We start from the raw sequence: 18,236 nt of genomic DNA, 5'->3' as shown, positions 1-18,236 counted from the left end.
GTATACTGGACTTCCATTTTCAGAATGTTTATTGGAAACTGCATTTCAAAGCAGTTTTCAAATAGACACACATCAGTATATACATATACTATATAGTGGGGCAGTGAGGAATTATGCCCAGGTGAGCAGACTATTGATCACCTTAGCAGAAACAGTCATGTAGAAGAAATGAATTCTTAATATTACATAGTTTGATGATGTCAGTCATTAACATCTCCTGACAGACTACACTGGCTTTATTGTTTGTTTTCTTTTCTTTTTTATCTTTTGTCTTTGTTGATTTTCATTTTCTTTTATTCCATGCTCACGAACAAATTTCTAATTAAAGTTGGCTTTCTGTGGTAGAACATATTGATACTTAATATTGAGATCCTGATCCACATAATAATCATATCTAACCATCAATACATTGGTCATGATTTCTACAACAGCATCCAGTTAGTTTGATTAGAAAGAATCAGACTGCCAAGCTTAATTTGAAGTTCTATACTGAGGTTTCCCTGACTGTACTGGGGATGGAACCCTGGGCTTCACCCATGCTAGGTAGGTGCTCTGTCACTGAGCTACACATGAGCCAGGGAACGTCTGCACTTGAAAAACTGAGTAAGTGTGCCCAGAAGGCAATCTTCATGCCTCATGGAACTGCCACATAGACTTGGTAACAGTGATTAGCCAATCTCTTCCTGTGATTTCTGTTGCTGGTCCTTTTTGTAACTACAACTAAAAGAAAAATAGGATCTTATTCATTTAAAGAGAACAGCCACAGTAGGAAACATACTTACCAGCACTGCAATACAATAAGAAAATAACTTCATACTGATTTCATAGAAAAAGCACAGTGGCTTAAAGACAGACATACAGTCTTATCACTTGGACTATTTTTATCATTTGACAGAGAACATTAAGTGTTAGATCTCCAAGTTCACTGTGTCCAATCCCTTAATATTAAAAGTGACAAGAAAAGTGTAGGAGATTAGATGATTTGCCCAAAATTCTATAGATATTCCTCAACTAATGCTCTTTCCATTATGGTAAGTACAGACCTCACGGTAATATTTTCTCACATCTTGGTCTGGTTTCACTGAAATCTCATGTTCTCACCCTATGAGATGAGAGACAAATTTTAAAGTGAAATTATATTTCTTAAGAAATAAGAAGAGTTGTTTATTCTTTTTAAACTTCCCTCCCTCTCTTATGAGCAATAGGTATTTAGTTGATTTCAGCCCACAAAGTCACCCAAGTGTCGCTTGTATGATGAAAATCATGACGCCCCAAGCCTAAAACTTTGAGGCGACTCCCAACCACTCGCAGTGAAACACAGGTTCCTGCAATGGCCACAGAACCCTACACCTGCATCATCACTGTTCTGCCACGTTGTCTTCCCTGTGTTCCTTAAATATACTAAATGCCTTCCTCCTTTATGGCCTTTGTTTTGGCTGTTTCCTCTGCCTTTTCTCTCAAAAAAGTTAAAAGACTAATGCCTCATCTCCTTCAAGTTTTGGCTTAAATGTCACCTTTTCAATGAAACTTTTCCTAACTGTTCTATTCAAAACTACTACATCCATCTCCCCACACTTCCCATGCCCCTTACCTTGATTTATGCCTTTTTCTGTAGGATGTACCCCCTAATGTATTACATCATTTATTTGTTTATTATGTTGATTGTTCATTATCTGTCTCCCTCCAGAATATATTTTTTTTCACTAACATTTGAAACAGTGCCTAAACCTCAACAAATATTTGCTGGATTAATGCATTAATGCATTTGACAGGCTGACCACTCTGTCTACAGATAATCAAATGCCATATGTAAAGTGTCCAGGACCAAAGTTAAATCCTTTCCCTGCTATACTGGATCTTCCTGTCCACTCCATTAAGGAAAGTAATATAATAACCAACCAATACATTTCTAATTCCTGAAATTCCCTTGGTGCTGCCATCAATAAACTAAAAAATAATTGCTATTTCATAATTAACAATGAATTACTCTCATGGTTTAAAAAATGGATAATTTGCATTAAAATGGTTATCAAAGCAATCCAGAATTATTGACAAAGAATACTACCTATTCACATTAAACTTTCAATTTTTCTTGGTTATAATCCTCCCATGTTCTTTGTACAGCATTCTAAAAATTTACTACAAAATGAGAATCTAAGAATTTAAGAAGTGTGTGTCTTTATAAGAAGTCACGACTAACTATATGAAGATTAGCACACAAACCCATTCCTTTCAGTATTGAGCACATCTTTCAACCATTTTTTTCCCCAAAATCATGATGGATTTATTCTGAAATACCTTCATTCTATTTCCCAGCTTTGTTTGTAAACAAAAGCAAACATGGAAGAAATGCTGGCTGAGGCCAGCACTGCAGATGGCTACTACATACGGTCAAGCTCTGCAGAGCTCCAGAATGCACACCGTTCAGGGGTTAGGGTGCAAATGCCCCACCACTCTGCCCTCATCCTGGAGTTGTACAATGTTCACTCTGCGTCTCTTCAAAACTAACCAGCCTGGATTGGAACCAAAACCAGTGATCATTCATTCCTCTAGAGGAAAAAAATAAACTAAAAAATCCTAAGTTAATAAGCCCTGGGCAATAAGATATGGACTTATTTATACATTAAAATAATATTCTCAAAACACTTAACAGTCACTAAAAGATGGAGAAAGAGATAGAGACACAATTATCTAAAATAACTGTATATGATAGGTGATAGTTCCTCATCTCTGAATCCTTATTTGGTTGTCAGAATTTTTGGTAAATGATACACACTTTGGTACCACAATGATCTTATAGCACCCTCAAGTGGATTACATTGACAATGTTTCCAATCTTGAAGAGATGTGTTGTTCTTTGATGGGAAAAAGAGGAGTTAGAATCCTTTCAAAGACTATTGGAATGAATGAAGATGCATCAATCCTTATCAGATGGTTTATAGTTTGAATTATTCCTCTAATAATGGGGATGGGTTTTGGCTTATTAGCTAGACTTTCTATTAGCATTACTCAATCTTTCTTGAGTCACTTTGGGTGACTTTGAACAGAATTTTGAACAGAACACAGTTAGCTACATAATATGGTAGCAAAACTGTAATCTAAATATCTTGTACCATGTGCTTAGGAATGAAACCAAATGCCCCATTATTGGGGAAAAAAAAAGGTTAAAGCCTACCATTGAATATTAGCATAATAATGGATTTTGTATTAGTCAGGATTCTCCAGTGAAATAGAACAATAGGAGTTATATACACATTTATATCATAAAGAAGTGGCTCACATGATTATGGAGCATGAGAGAGACTGAGAAATTCTTTGATAGGATATCTGCAAGCTGGAGACCCAGAGAAACTGGTAGCATAATTCAGTCTGATTCCAAAGGCCTAAGAATGAAGAGTCAATGATATAAATCTCAGTTTGAGGGCAGAAGATGAAATAAAATGTCCCAGCACAAGCACTGAGTCAGGACAAAGACACTAATTCTTCCTTCCACAGTCTTGTATTCTATTCATATCCTTAATGTATTGGATAAGGCCCACCTATGCTGAGGAGGGTAATCTACCTTACTGTGTTCACTGATTCAAATGCTGATCTCATTTGAAAAATATCTTCACAGACTTGCCCAGAAATACTGTTTAAACAGTTAACATTGCCTAGTCCAGTCAGGTTGACACCTAAAATTATTCTAATATTTTGGAAATAAAATAAGTTCCATACATATATATTTTAAAACTACATCCTCCAGAAACACAACGTCAGTTAACTCCTTAAATTGTACGGCATAGTAGAAAGATGACTAGATAAACAGTTAGACAACGAGGATTCTATAGTGTTTGAACAGCAAAAGCATTTATTAACCTCTCCACATTTGTTTCTTCATTTTCAAGATGGCAGAGTGAAAAAGGCAGAGGCTACTAGTTTGTGGCTTCTTTGTGTATTAGTTAAGACTCTTGGCTCCAAACCATAAATCTACTCAATCTGGCTTATTCTTACCACATGACTCAAAAATCACACTCCTTGGTGATTTTCCCCCAAAAGTGAAAATTTAGGTTCATATCAAAACCTGCACATGGATATTTATCACAACTTTATTCATAATCTCCAAAACTTGGAAGAACCTAAAATGCCCTTCAGTAGGTGAATGGATAAACAAACTGTGGTACATTCAGACAGTGAAATATTATTCAACACACAAAAAATGAGGCATTCAGCCATGAGAGGACATGGAGGAAATTTAAATTATTAAGTGAAAGAATTCAGTCTGAAAAGGTTACATACTGTATGACCACAATAATATATTCTGGGAAAGAAAAACTATGAAGACTATAAAATGTTCAATGGTTGCCACTAGTTCTGGGTCAGGATAGAAAAAACCCAGATGATTTTTAGGGTAGTGAAACCACTCTGTGTGGTATTATAATGTTGAACATGTGTCATTATACATTTGTTCAAATCCATAGAATATACTAAGAGTAAACTCAAGGTAAACTAGAGTTTGAGTGATAGGATGTGTCAACATAGGTTCATTAGTTATAAAAAATATGCCACTCTGGGGGAGAATGTTGATAATGGGGGAGGCTATGTATTTGTAGCAATAAGACATATATAAAAAATCTCTGTTCCCTTCTCACATTTTGGCTATGAACTTAAAATGTATTAAGAAACAAAGCCTGTTTAAAAAAACAAAAAAAACAGAAGAGCCATAAAAAGATGCTCAGAAGGGAAAGGAAGAGGTAACATAATAAACCCCCTGGGGTCTTATTCAGTCAGTACCTGGCTTCCCTGACATACTCATCTCATCCTTAACCCCAGAAGAGGATGAGGTCTTACTGAAATTGTATCAGGATCAAGGAAGAGAAAAGAAAAAACAAACTTGTCAAGAGATACTTTTTATAAACTAATAGATTACTTGTCCTTTAATGGCAATATGAAAGTTTCTGAGATAAAAAAAGACTTTATCTTTTGCAGATAAACTAACAACTGTGCATATTATTTTGGGAATCCAAGAAAAGCTACACTGAGATATGCTGCTTCTGCCCTTGCTTGATGTGACTATCTTTCTTCACCTAATTTGTGTTTTTTGCTAAATAAATCATGAATTTAATCTAGGTGTGTATATGCACACAGAGGAGCAAGGGGGTTTTATCAACAATCTGTACCCCTCCTCAAATGACACACTTATGTAATGAAAATGTCTATAAACTAAAATGTCCTCACCTACTTCAAAATGTCACACTTGTGATCTCCAGAATGCATCTTGCTTTTTCACACCTCTACATCTTTAATTATATTGACCCCTCTGCCTGGATCACACATACTTGCCTTCCCTTCTCCCTGATCCCCAGCAACTCCGGTTACCTCACTTCCCAGAGAAGACGGATCTAACAGACACCACAGTATGTGTCCACACAATACAACTTTTCACTGTGCCAAATTTCTTTCTTCTTATGTCTATTCCATCAGTGAACTGTGGGCCACTCAAGAAACAGAAGTGTTTTTTTCTTTTTTCCCACATTTTTTATTGGTGCATTATAATTGTACATAATGGTAAGATTCATTGTTACATATTCAGACATTTACACATATGACAAGATCATTTGACCAGTGTCATTCTCTAGTAGTTCATTTTCTCTCCCCTCCTTCCTCCCCCTGGTCCTTTTCCTCTACTGATCTCCCTCAGATTTTCATGAGGTTCCCACCACCACTTTTCTTTTCCTTTTTATTCCCTAGCTTCCACGTGTGACAGAAAACTGTTGACCTTTGACTTTCTGAATTTGGCTTATTTCACTTAACATAAAGTTCTCAAGTTCCATCCATTTTCTGGCAAATGACAGAAGTGTTTTCTCCATCTTTATATTTCCAGGGTCTCAAGTATTTGTTAAAGGATGTACATATGTGTTTATTTAGAGATGAAATTTGACATCACATTAAGTTAGACATCAAGGATGTGTTTTCTGTGCCCTGCCTTACTCATTCCTACAGCTCTACTGTTCCCTGCCCCACTTCACTTAATTATTCATATTGCTTAATCTGGAAGTTTCTTAGAAAAAGTTTTTTTAAGAAAGCCAAGAAGTGAAAAAAGTATTTTCTTTCAGTGCTCACCTTGAGACGCAACATACGTGAGACTACTTTCTCCAAAATGAGAAGCAAAACTAGTTCCTTCGCTTCCTCTCCTCACTCCTTCCAATCCTATCATAGATTCAGTGTTCTGTCCCCTTCAAAATCAACATTGCCCCAACAGAAAATGAATTCAAATACGCCTGTAATTGTGGGAGTGATATTTAAGAAGGCTCTCCTTGGTACCTAATGTGATTACCTCCATTTAAGGCCAGTACTACACCAAAGGTAGAAAATCTCCACCTGAGTTTCAAGTACACCTGCTTAAAGTTAATTTCTCCCGGCCCTACTCTGTATACAACGGGCATCCGATAAATATCACCCTTAATGAATCCTGCTCATCCTCTACTAGAGGTAAACCTATAAAACCAGAATGGTATATGATTATATGTCTTTCGTAACTCTAAAATCGCTAACAATAAATGGGATAAGAATGGTAAACACAACTCCAGTTGCTTAAAAACTATTAGCTCCCTTCCTTTCTTCTGCACTTCAGATACCTGTCCAGGGCAGTCGTTTTAAGGTGGTTACGTCCGACACACAGATATTAACTTATCCTTTGTGCGACTCATTTGGGGTTCTCACCAGGTACTGGCATTTTGCATCGCCTCATGAAAATGAATTATTTACCCTAGATTACAGATCGGGCTGGTTCACACGTCAATTTTTTAAAGCAGTCTACCTGAAACCCTTGTCAGCCCTGACTTCAGAATACGCGTTGCCCACTCCTTCGGGCTTCCGTAATCTCGCTCGGTTTCGCGAGAACGAGGCTGAGCTCCGCCGCGCGGGCAGCAGGGGCGGCGGCTCGGGAACACTTCCGGGAGGTGAACTTGTAAGTGCTGTGTTTCCGGCGGCTAGGCTGCTGCCTCAGCCTCTGGGATCACCGGTTCAAGTAGTAGGCACGAAACTGGGTCCTAGCAGCCCACCGGCTGTCGGGCCCCGCAGCCTCTCATCATGGACCGGGATCTTCTACGGCAGTCACTGAATTGCCACGGGCCGTCATTGCTCTCCCTGCTGCGGAGCGAACAGCAGGACAACCCGCACTTCCGGAGCCTCCTAGGGTCGGCATCGGAGCCTGCTCGGGGCCCGCCGCCCCAGCAGCATTTGCAGGGCAGGTAATGGGGCTGCTGCGCCTCTGCGAGACGGGGGGTGGTGACGCCTTCCATCCGGGCTCGGCTCCCGCAGCCCCGGGCTGCGCCTAAAAGAAGCGGAGCGGTGGCACGTGAGACTGGTTAGCTGGTGCAGAGCGCTGAGTGGAGGAGGGTCGGCGCACCAGTTCTGTGTGCAAGGAGGATTGCGAGCTGAACTTTCTGGCACTGCTCTGTAGAGCCATAGATTCCTTAGTTAAAATCCCTTGGGCTTTTGTATCTGAAGCTGGAGGCGTCATGTTCTATGTTTTCCCGCCCTCCGCTTCCAAGTTGTCGAATGGGGGAATGCCTGACTAAAACTTTTTCCGGGGCTGTACGGAGTGGATTAGTCATAAGCAGAAGTTTAGACGTAAAACGGCTTTGCAAATAAACCAATTTTCTTAAGTTTTTGTTTCTTTTTTAAGAAAAGAGAAAAGAGTTGACAACATTGAAATACAAAAATTCATCTCCAAAAAAGCAGATCTGCTTTTTGCACTTTCCTGGAAATCGGATGCACCTGCAACTTCTGAAGTTAACGAAGACAATGAAGGTGATTTTAGAGTCCAAACTTTTCTAACATTGGAGGTTTGGTTTAACAGCTTTTCAGATAAAACAATTAGTGATGTTAAATATTTTTTTCAGATCATTATGCAGTCATGCCACCTTTAGAGCAATTCATGGAGATACCTAGTATGGACCGGAGAGAGCTATTTTTCCGTGACATTGAGCGTGGTGATATAGTGATTGGAAGAATTAGTTCTATTCGAGAATTCGGATTTTTCATGGTGTTGATATGTTTAGGAAGTGGCATCATGAGAGACATATCCCACTTAGAAATCACAGTAAGTTGCTGTTTTTCATCTCTGTGGATTACTTCTGGTTTTGATAGTCATCTCTGCAAAAAATTGTTTGCATCCAATTGTGTTTAAATATATCTGCTTTGGAAATTAAGCATTGGAGAAAAATAGTTTTTCTTTTAAAAGAAATTATTGGTGAGAGAGTTACAGTCTTTCTCCATTTCTGAATTTTGAGGTTTTGTGGACTCTGGTTATAGGAAGAGTTTCCTTTTTACACGCTCGGAAATATCAGTGGACATGGCGAAGTCCGTTGATATTCTGGACTTGTATCTTCTAATTGAACATATTCTTGATTATTTTATATTTGGCATTAGATGCTTGAATGTGCATAATTTAAAAAGAAAAAATTCCTGGGATTTAGAGTCTACCTAAATATAAAATTTGTCTGTTTATAATAAGACCCAAGATATAGTCCTGAATTAATAATGCATCACTTTTAAAGATGTGTTATTTGCTGTCTGTCCAGATGCATGGAAAAGAAGAAATGCAGAACTTTGGAGAATTCATAGTTCATTTTCATTGGAATCCTGTTCTTTATGGACAGATTGTAGTTTTATTTTTGACAAGTGCAAATCTGTATTTGGTTCCTAAAACTAATGAAAACATTCATGAGATTTTAGTTTTTGAACTAAACCAAAAAATGTTTTATTGTGTTGTACATAGAAATTTCTCATAACTAAAATCTTTAAATTTAGACTTTAGCTTTATCAGCAAGTTCATTAATGGATGAATAGAGGAAATGGGATACGTATATACACACATACAATGAAAAATATTATTCAGCCATGAAAAAAGAATGAAAATCTCTCACGTGTGGCAACATGGAGGGAACTAGAGAATATTCTACGAAGTAAGGCAGGCACAGAAAGACAAATGTGGCATGTTCTTATTTATAATGTGGAACTAAAACGTTGTTCTCAAAGGAGTGACTAGAATAGTGGTTACCAGAGACTGAGAAGGAAATGTGGGGTTAAAAGGAGATTGGTTATTGAGTACCAAAACACAATTAGGCAAAAGGAATAAGTTCTAGTGTGCTAAACCACAGTATGGTGCCTGTAGTTTACAACAATCTATTATATATTGTATGAAGAACTAGAGTTTGAAGCCCCCAAACAGAAAGAAATGGTAAAAGATGGAAATGCTAATTAACTTGGTGTGATAACTACACATTGTATACATGTATTGAGTTATCATTGTGTCCTAATAAATATGTATAATTATTGCATGTCAGCTAAAAAATTAGATTTTATAATGTTGGTTGTTTAAATGTTCATGTCAATCATTAGCTGTTTTTACTGAACAATTAAAAACTATAAGGAAAGAAGATACTGTTCTCACCAAAAAGTGAAATGAATATTGTTTTCAAATACTTCTCATTGCAGGCTCTTTGTCCATTAAGAGATGTGCCTTCTCACAGTAACCATGGGGATCCTTTATCATATTACCAAACTGGTGACATCATTCGAGGTGAGCTTATTCATCATACTAATAACACTCATAGTTGATGTTGATAGACCTTTATTTTATTCATTTATTTATATGTGGTGCTGAGAATTGAACAGTGCCTCACACATGCTAGGCAAGCTACCACTAAGCCACAACTCCAGCCCCAAGTTTTATTAATTTTAAAAATGTGGTCTAATGAGGATAGTGTTTAGAAAGTTTTATTTAATATATATTGTAGTTTGTTTTATTAATCAGTTTTTTTTTTTTTTTTTTCTTTTAAGCTGGAATCAAGGATATTGACAGATACCATGAAAAGCTTGCAGTATCTCTTTATAGCTCATCTCTTCCACCACACCTTTCTGGTATTAAACTAGGTGTAATTACTTCTGAAGAGCTCCCTTTGTATTACAGGTATTTATCCATACTATCTCAACAATGCTCATTACAAATTTCTTGACTTAAAATAGCAAATTTAGTCAAGCTTCCGAAAATAATGGAATTTTAATTTTTCATACTATAAAATGAATTCATCTTATTTTTCTAATCCTCAGAGCATTTCAGACTTGGTAGAATGAACTCTTTATGAACTGTCTCGTAACGGTACCAAGTTACTTCCGGGGGGTGGGTGGGAGGGGAATGCTATTTAAACCTCATCTAATAATATCTTTAAAGAAATGGGTTATGCTAATTATTTATTATTCTTGAATTTTTGTATTTTTGTCCCACCTGCCCTAAGGAGGAGTATTGAACTAAATAGCAATTCTTTGGAGTCCTATGAAAATATCATGCAGAGTTCTCTAGGATTTGTTAATCCAGGAGTAGTTGAATTCCTTCTAGAAAAACTTGGAATAGATGAATCTAATCCACCATCTTTAATGAGAGGCCTACAAAGGTATAGTAACATCAGTGTTATTCTCTAAGGTCGTCAGGGGAATGGGCTAAACTGAAAGGCTACATCAAGAACATACTGACCATCTTAAGCCTAGCAATAGAAATATGCCAAAGGTTGAATGAACTGGGTGATTTCATCTGCTTCAGGACAGTACTCCTATTAATGATTAGTTGTGTACCATGTAACCAAATAAAGAGGGATGTAAGAACTTTATAAAAATTTCGTGTGCATGCTTAACAAAAATTTAATTGAACAGCAATGTTAATTTCTGACAGTTCAAGGATTTTGCTATGTAAATGAAATACTAATTTCTTGCTTAGGTTTTATTCAATGTTGAATGCCTGTATGTCAGGCAGAGTGAAATGTTTATAGACTGACTTTGACTTTCTTTAATAGCAAAAATTTCTCTGAAGATGATTTTGCTTCTGCGTTAAGAAAGAAACAGTCTGCATCTTGGGCCTTAAAATGGTAGGAAGATGTTTTGTTTCAATCATTGCATTATCTAGTCTAAAAAATAAAGAGTATGGAAAACCAAGCATTTTATATCATCATTAAGACCAGAGTTTGTTCATACATATAAAATAAATCTTTTTAGTCATTGGTCTATTTTATAGGTATTATATATTAGTCTATTTTATAGGTATTATATTGGTCTTATGTTGTAAACTTAACACACTTAAGTTTATCTAGCATTTTCAGTTTTTTTTCAAAATTATGTTGATAGGACTGTCATCAATGTAATTATTATGAAAATATTAAGGCAGAGTGCTTGAGTATATTGCCAAATTTTAAGACATTTGCTTTTAAAACTTATTAACATTTTAGGAAATATTTGTGATGTTTTACTAACGTATTTTTTAGTGTGAAAATTGGAGTTGATTATTTTAAGGTTGGACGCCATGTGGATGCTATGAATGAATACAATAAAGCTCTGGAAATAGACAAGCAAAATGTGGAAGCTTTGGTAGCTCGTGGAGCATTGTAAGTGAATTGATGGATTTTAAGGAATATAAGGTAAATCTGAAAAATATAAACAGCTCAAGATTAAATTTTTCTTATTTAATATCTCTAGATATGCAACAAAAGGAAGTTTGAACAAAGCAATAGAAGATTTTGAGCTTGCATTAGAAAACTGTCCAACTCACAGGAATGCAAGAAAATACCTCTGCCAAACACTTGTAGAAAGAGGAGGACAGTAAGTGTCAAATTTTATATAATAGTAGAGATCTAAAATAGAACCAGCTACTATTAAAACCTTTATATAAGGAAACAGCCTCTTTAGCTCACTCAGTTCAAAACATCTTTCATTTCAAGTTTTGGTTGAAAGTATTTTTTAAATATAGTCCTTTTGAATTCTTCCCCTCCCTGCCTTATTACTGAGGTTTTTAATGATTGGATATATTTTGGTATCTCAAGTTTATTGCTCTGAATATTCTCATTTCATAGAAATGTAGATGGAAAAGTACCAAATATTATTTTTCAAGACATATACTAGGAGTTTTCTAATAATGAAGAATTTACTTTCTAATTTTACCATTCTAGTAATATAACATCAAAAATATATATTGAGTGTTCTGTAATTGTGAATAAGATTTTGCTGTTATTTTCAGCTTGTACTTCTGTCCAGGAAAACCCACAAATTCAGATTAAGTGGTACAGCATATCATTAAGAAAAGGCATAATTACTGAGATGTTGCCTGGCGTAGTACTTATGTTGCAAATAATTAATGACCAAACAGATCGGTGGAATTTATATTATACAGTGTTTTGAAGAAATGTAATGCTTATTAAATATCATTTGGCAATAGTCTGCTTTAATAATTGAGCCAGTTCATGGGATTAATAGCATATTTTTGCTTCTAATGCTTTTTTAAAATAGGTTCATTTCTTCTGTTTCAGAATTTGCCCAGTAGTTCCTGTTTGATCATTCCAGTTTGAATGATCACAAATTCTAAATTTAATAACTTTGCAGTATTTTTCACTCACAAGTACTTCTAATTAGTGACTGAAATTGCTTTATTACTGTTCACTAGATACATTGCTAGAACCTCCTGAGGTGTGTTTGTCTTACTTTCCATGTACTAGGTGTCTTTTAGCTTAGGGAATGGCAAAATTAACCAGTTTTAAAGACAGAAATACTGGTGATCTTTGATTTATTTATCCTTTACTGCCTCCATCTAGTCTACTGCCACAAAAGTGATCCTGATGGTACCTTTTCCTTCTTTGAACTAAAAGCATCTTACAAAGTCCTTTCACTTCTGTGTCCAAACTTTCTAATTTCAGTTTTTCACAGCATAGACTTCTGAACCTTATCTAATGATTATTGAATCTAAAAACTAGTAATATATTATACACGTGTGTGTGTATGTGTGTTGGTATTTCCAAAGGATTTTAACAGTGAATTTTCTTGGAAAAAAAATTTGTAAAAAGGAAAATTTTTTATAAATTAGTAAAAGCCCATGTGTATAATTTTACGTTAAAGCTCAGGATCACACTAAGTTCGCAGATATCAATTTATCATGTATCTTCCTGTATTTCTACAAAAAAATGTGCCAATATTGTTAGTTACTAGTAATATATTTTCATTTGTTTTATGTAGTTGTTTTTTTTTTTTTTCCGCAAATAAATTAGAGTTAAGAAACACAGTTTAGGTGTGGTTTTTGGAAAATAATTTGGTAACCATGACTTTTCCCTAATAAGTTTCATCATATAAGCCTCTTACCTATTTGTGTGTTTGGGTGCTTTTATTGTTTGTATTGCTTTTAGGCTAGAAGAAGAAGAAAAGTTTTTAAATGCTGAAAGTTATTACAAGAAAGCTTTAGCTTTGGATGAGACTTTTAAAGATGCAGAGGATGCTTTGCAGAAACTTCATAAATATATGCAGGTGATTCTTTATTTCCTCTTAGAAACCTAGAGATATTTAAAAGTAATACCAAAGTATAATGTTCTAGGGAAAACTTATAGATTACCTAGTGAAGCATTATGACATTCCTTTTTAGATATAGCTTTTCCTAATTGGATTTGGCATTGCTTCGTAGTGCCTATTCCTTTTTTCGTTTGTTTATATTCAAAAGTAAAAATAGCCTTATAAGAAAATTCCTTTTACCTAAATTCATTATGAAGTTTTGAAAATTGTCCTTTATGGGCTTACCTGATGGATATTAAAATTATCAGTGTTGCTACTATCTAATTGAGCTAATTATAAAAATCTTTTTGAGACATATTTCCTCTGCCTTTTCCTGTAATACTGATGATGATGTTTTCTCATGCATTTTCTTCTGAATTGGACCATTGCTGCTGTGTCTGACATCTGGTGCTGCTCATCCCCATCCACAAACTGGAAAATGATATCTTATGTAATCATGCATCCAACTGGGCTGTGCTATTTTTAAAATGGTTTGTATTTGAACGTGGTGATTTCCTCCCTTCAATTCACCTTAATGGAATATGTTTATTTGCATCTAACTTGTAAAATTTATATCCTGTTTACATTTTTCAATTTTTTAAAAATTCTTTTTTTGTTGTTTTTGTTTTTGTTTTTTGTTTTTTCATATGCTTTTTCCCCCCTTCTCCCCCTTTCTTGCACTCTGGGTCATTGGTACCACTGCAATGGCTTCCCCTTTTTTCATGGGATACCAACTGCAATATGGTCCTCAATACTGTTCTGGCCATTCCAATGATTAATGCCAAACATCTGTATGATTAATTTTTTTATGTTGACAAATACTTGTTTAATGCTGGCTATATGGTTATTTGGTTATAATAAATTGGGTTTCTGGTTGGGGGTGGTCTTTTGAATATTATTTTGTATATTCTGCTATTTTTAACGTGTGGTTTTTTCCGATATCTGGGTTCTAAAAGAAATCTTTGGAATTAAGAGAAAAACAAGCTGAAAAGGAAGAAAAGCAGAAAACAAAGAAAATAGAAACAAGTGCAGAAAAGTTGCGTAAGCTCTTAAAAGAGGAGAAAAGGTAAACTATAATATTCAGTATTTTTTAACTTAAAGCAACTACTGAGTTGAACCCAAAGTGCCATATGGAGGTAAAGTAAGTAAAAAAAAAATGTATTTCAAATGATGTCTTAAGAATTCTTAGCAAGTTTATGTTCAACTTTTTTCCTATAAAAGAGATTAAGTGGAATCTAAGACTGTAAAAAAAAAATTAATCTTAGAATTAAAATAAGTTATTTTAATTGTCATGAAGAAATGTTTTAGAACTAGAGCAGGTTCTTATCTAAGGATGGTTTTGTTCCCCAAAAGACATTTGTCAGTGTTTGGAGATACTTGGTTGTCATAAGTGATGGTATGCCACTAGCATCTGGTGGACAGAGGTCAAGGATTCTGTTCAACATCCTGCAGTACACAGGACCTACACCCTCACAAAGAGCTATTTGGCCCAAAATATTAGTAGTGCGGAGATGGAGAAACAATGAAACTAGAGACAGTCAGATATAGAAACTTCAGTTTTCTGTGTGTTAAGATAGTTTTTAAGGTAGTGTTAAAAATGTCACTGTGTCCTTCAGAATTGATGGATTTGAATACAGTGACACCTATCTACATAGGTATTTTTCTCAGAAGTCATGCTCAATGACAAAAATTGGACCTCATAAGTGAAGCAATAAGATTAAAAATTTATGGATAATTTAGTTTTGTATGTAACATCTGATGAATGAACTACCTTTTTTGTAGGCTAAAGAAGAAGAGAAGAAAATCATCTTCCTCTTCAAGTGTTTCTTCTGCTGATGAATCAGTTTCTTCCTCATCCTCTTCCTCTTCTGACCACAGAAGGCATAAGAAACGAAAGAGGAACCGTTCAGAGTCTTCTCGAAGTTCCAAAAGGCATTCATCTAGGGCATCCTCAAGTCAGATAGATCACACTAGGAAAGATGAATGCTATCCAGTTCCAAGTAATACTTCTGCATCTTTTCTTAACCAAAAACAAGAAGTGGAAAAACTGCTGGAAAAGCAGGACAGGTTACAATACCAAAAGACACAGGTAAAAGAGAAAGATAGATGCCCTGTCTCTTCCTCTTCAGTTGAAATACCAGAAGATTTTGGAGGTAGGTCTGAAGATCCAAGAGATTTTTACAATAGCTATAAAACCCAGGCAGGTAGTAGCAAAACTGAAAAGACATATAAATCAGAAAGACATTTTTCCAGTAGAAGAAATTCCTCAGATTCCTTCTGTAGGAATTCAGAGGACAAGATAAAAATGTATGGTCATAGGAGATTTGAAAAGGACATAGAGGGGAGAAAAGAGCACTATAGAAGGTGGGAGCCAGGTTCCATGAGGTATTCCACTTCACCAGCAAGTTCAGACTACTCTTGGAAGTCAGTTGAAAAACACAAAAAATTCACTTGCCCTGGATCACGTGATTTCAGTAGACATGAGCAAAGATATCGGGTAAATACAAATCAAGGAGAATATGAAAGAGAGGACAATTCTGGGGAAGATAACAAAACAGAGATTCCAGAAGAAAGTGGACTAAATAGCAAAGAGCAATCAGAAAGCAGAGTTAAAAAAAATTTACCTCAAAATTTACTCAATATATTTAATCAGATAGCTGAGTTTGAGAAAGAAAAAGGAAATAAGCAAAAAAATTAATATGCCATGGAAATCTGCACCATTACACTAATATGCTGTTAAAATTTTGGGGATATTTAGTCTTAACAGTCTGATGCAGAAATATCTGATCTTAAGATTATTTGTATAAATTACTGAATCCCTTTTCTCAAATTTTATTTGTTTCAGTTGTAGGTCCCCTTGTCACAGCTTGAGTTTTAGACTTTTCATGGGTATGTTTATGTACAGTGTATTTCTTACTCTCTTTAAACTACTTCACCTGAAGATAATTCTCTGACAGCATTGTTTCTTTGTCGTACCATGGTGTGCGAGAATTTTGTGGCCCACCTATCTTGCTGTTTGAGAGAAAATTAAATTCATACATTGAACGTTTGGATCATTTTCATCAAAAATTGTTGTCCTCTTCTGTTCAATTAAAAGCCCTCAGCTTTTTGAAAGGTGTGTTTGGGTGTTTTTTGAGTGCTATTTTTATCTCACATTTAACTTTTTTTTTTTTTTGTACAATTTCCTTTTAGACTGGTAGATTATGTCTTAAGTTTTCCTGTAAGTTAATTACAATTAATTTTTTGTGTGTGTGTGTGTGTGGTGCTGGGGATCAAACCCAGGACCTCATGCATGCTGGACAAGCCCTCTACCACTGTGCCACATTCAATGGCTTCAACCAAGCTTAACATGCAAGATGATTAGAAACCTAGTTTGCTTATTCTTTACTTATTGGTACCATTATGGCTCTATGAAATTTTTTTACTTTAAATATTGACAAGGCCCTTAGAAACTATATTCTAGGCAAGAGTAGATCAGAATAGAACATAATCCTTTTAGCAAAAATAGCAGAGAAGCACACTAAATCTGGTTATTATTTGGAAGAAAAAATTAAGAAACTCAGTTTTGTAGAGGCTCAGTTGGGAAGTCACTGGGCATGTTTTTAAAGTTTTGAGCTTATCTGCCATTTTTTACTTTACTTATCACCTTTCCCGTATTGCCATCTTTCTCAGGATTTGAATAAATGACTAGATGTCTTAACCAGAGCCTGATTTTACTCAATGTCAATTTTGGCAGCTGGAGCTAAAGAAAGAAAGAAAACTTGGTTTTCAGAGATTCCCAAAATTACTGAAAATATAACACTCTGGAAGATACAGATAGGTGTCAGATGCTAGGCCCCTGATGTCTAGAAAAATTAAGATTCTAGAAACTATAAACAGCATTGGACTTCTATTCCTGCTGCCAAAGATGATAGAGGATGAGTATAGGTTGGTGGTAAATGGGTATCTACCTGCAAAGGCTTGAGTGAGAAAATGATCAAAGAAGTGACTCATTCCTTGTTCTGTGATGCAGTGCTTCCCATAAAATACTAAAGCTTCAATATTGGTGTATACTATTTGTGTCCTTAAAATTCTAGTGAGGGAAGTCCAAATCTGAAATTCATTTTGTAGTGGAACAGGAAAAAAACTGGCTAAAAGTGGTAGTTATGGCATTAGTAATAGGCTAGTCAGAATAAGATGACAGGCTAGAGGGAAATGGCATTTCTCATAGCTTGGCAACCTGGTGTTCAAGCAGCGGGAATATTGCTTTTCTGTGAGACATGTGAAAGAGGAATTTCATCACAACAACACTAGATAGTCAAAATGCCTTAGAGACCTAGAAATTTGGGATATACTAAATAAGGAGAAGGGACAAAAATAGGGCTAGGTTACTGATGGAAGCAGTGGAACCAGCACACAAGAATGAAAAGATGAAGAAATACAAGACACTCCTAGCATGGGAAATCCTGAAATCAGAGGGGCAGCTTTCGCTGGATCAATCCAGAAGCTACTGGGCACAATTAATTGGTACACAAATGTTGCTGTGTGTTTAACAGTTGTCCACAGAGAGCTGAGGTAGGAACCATCCTGAGCCTACCAACTACACCACTGGCCAGCATTGGATCTAAGAAACAAGGCTGGCTCCCATACACAGCCAAGGCAGACGCCAGCCACCCTGACCTGGACTGAGCTTACCAAAATCTGGAGAAAATTAGGCACAGAGAATATGTTGCTTAGGGAAATAACAAGTCAGGAAGAATCCAGTTCCCTCCCCACTTTGGACCAGCCGGGGCAGGTCAGGAATTGGAGACAAACACCAGGAGGCTGGGAAGGAACAGGACCAGCTCCAGTGGGTTCATCTCCTGAATTGGTGTGATTGCACTCAGAGATGGACCCTGGGAGGCCATTAAGGG

The 18,236-nt window shown here is 35.9% G+C and overlaps 1 protein-coding gene across 2 annotated transcripts; it reads left to right on the top strand.

Annotated features, from left to right (window-relative positions):
- The first annotated feature begins 6,919 nt into the window (after positions 1-6,919).
- On the top strand, positions 6,920-16,458 carry TTC14 (tetratricopeptide repeat domain 14). Of its 2 annotated transcripts, XM_079155240.1 has the most exons (12): positions 6,920-7,232; positions 7,670-7,794; positions 7,887-8,086; positions 9,484-9,568; positions 9,829-9,958; positions 10,284-10,439; positions 10,836-10,907; positions 11,301-11,420; positions 11,512-11,634; positions 13,206-13,323; positions 14,301-14,410; positions 15,127-16,458. In XM_079155240.1, exons 1-12 carry the CDS (start codon positions 7,072-7,074, stop codon positions 16,040-16,042), a joined length of 2,316 nt encoding a protein of 771 aa, XP_079011366.1. In that variant the 5' UTR covers positions 6,920-7,071; the 3' UTR covers positions 16,043-16,458. The 2 variants fall into 2 exon arrangements, 1 of the variants encoding a protein (XP_079011366.1); XR_013766451.1 differs by having other exon boundaries at positions 13,206-13,835; positions 14,301-15,265.
- The last annotated feature ends 1,778 nt before the right edge of the window (positions 16,459-18,236 follow it).

The sequence above is a fragment of the Sciurus vulgaris genome (assembly GCF_902686455.1).
Source record: "Sciurus vulgaris genome assembly, chromosome: 10".
Lineage (NCBI taxonomy): Eukaryota > Metazoa > Chordata > Mammalia > Rodentia > Sciuridae > Sciurus > Sciurus vulgaris.
The sequence above is the reverse complement of the archived record's forward strand: the minus strand, read 5'-3'. Positions and strand labels throughout refer to the sequence as shown.

Excerpts from the sequence above, each read along its gene's own strand:
- TTC14 (XM_079155240.1), top strand. The coding sequence starts at position 7,072 with ATGGACCGGGATCTTCTACGGCAGTCACTGAATTGCCACGGGCCGTCA. Across the intron at positions 10,908-11,300 it reads GCATCTTGGGCCTTAAAATG|TGTGAAAATTGGAGTTGATT; the intron begins GTAGGAAGATGT and ends CGTATTTTTTAG. Across the intron at positions 11,635-13,205 it reads CTTGTAGAAAGAGGAGGACA|GCTAGAAGAAGAAGAAAAGT; the intron begins GTAAGTGTCAAA and ends TATTGCTTTTAG.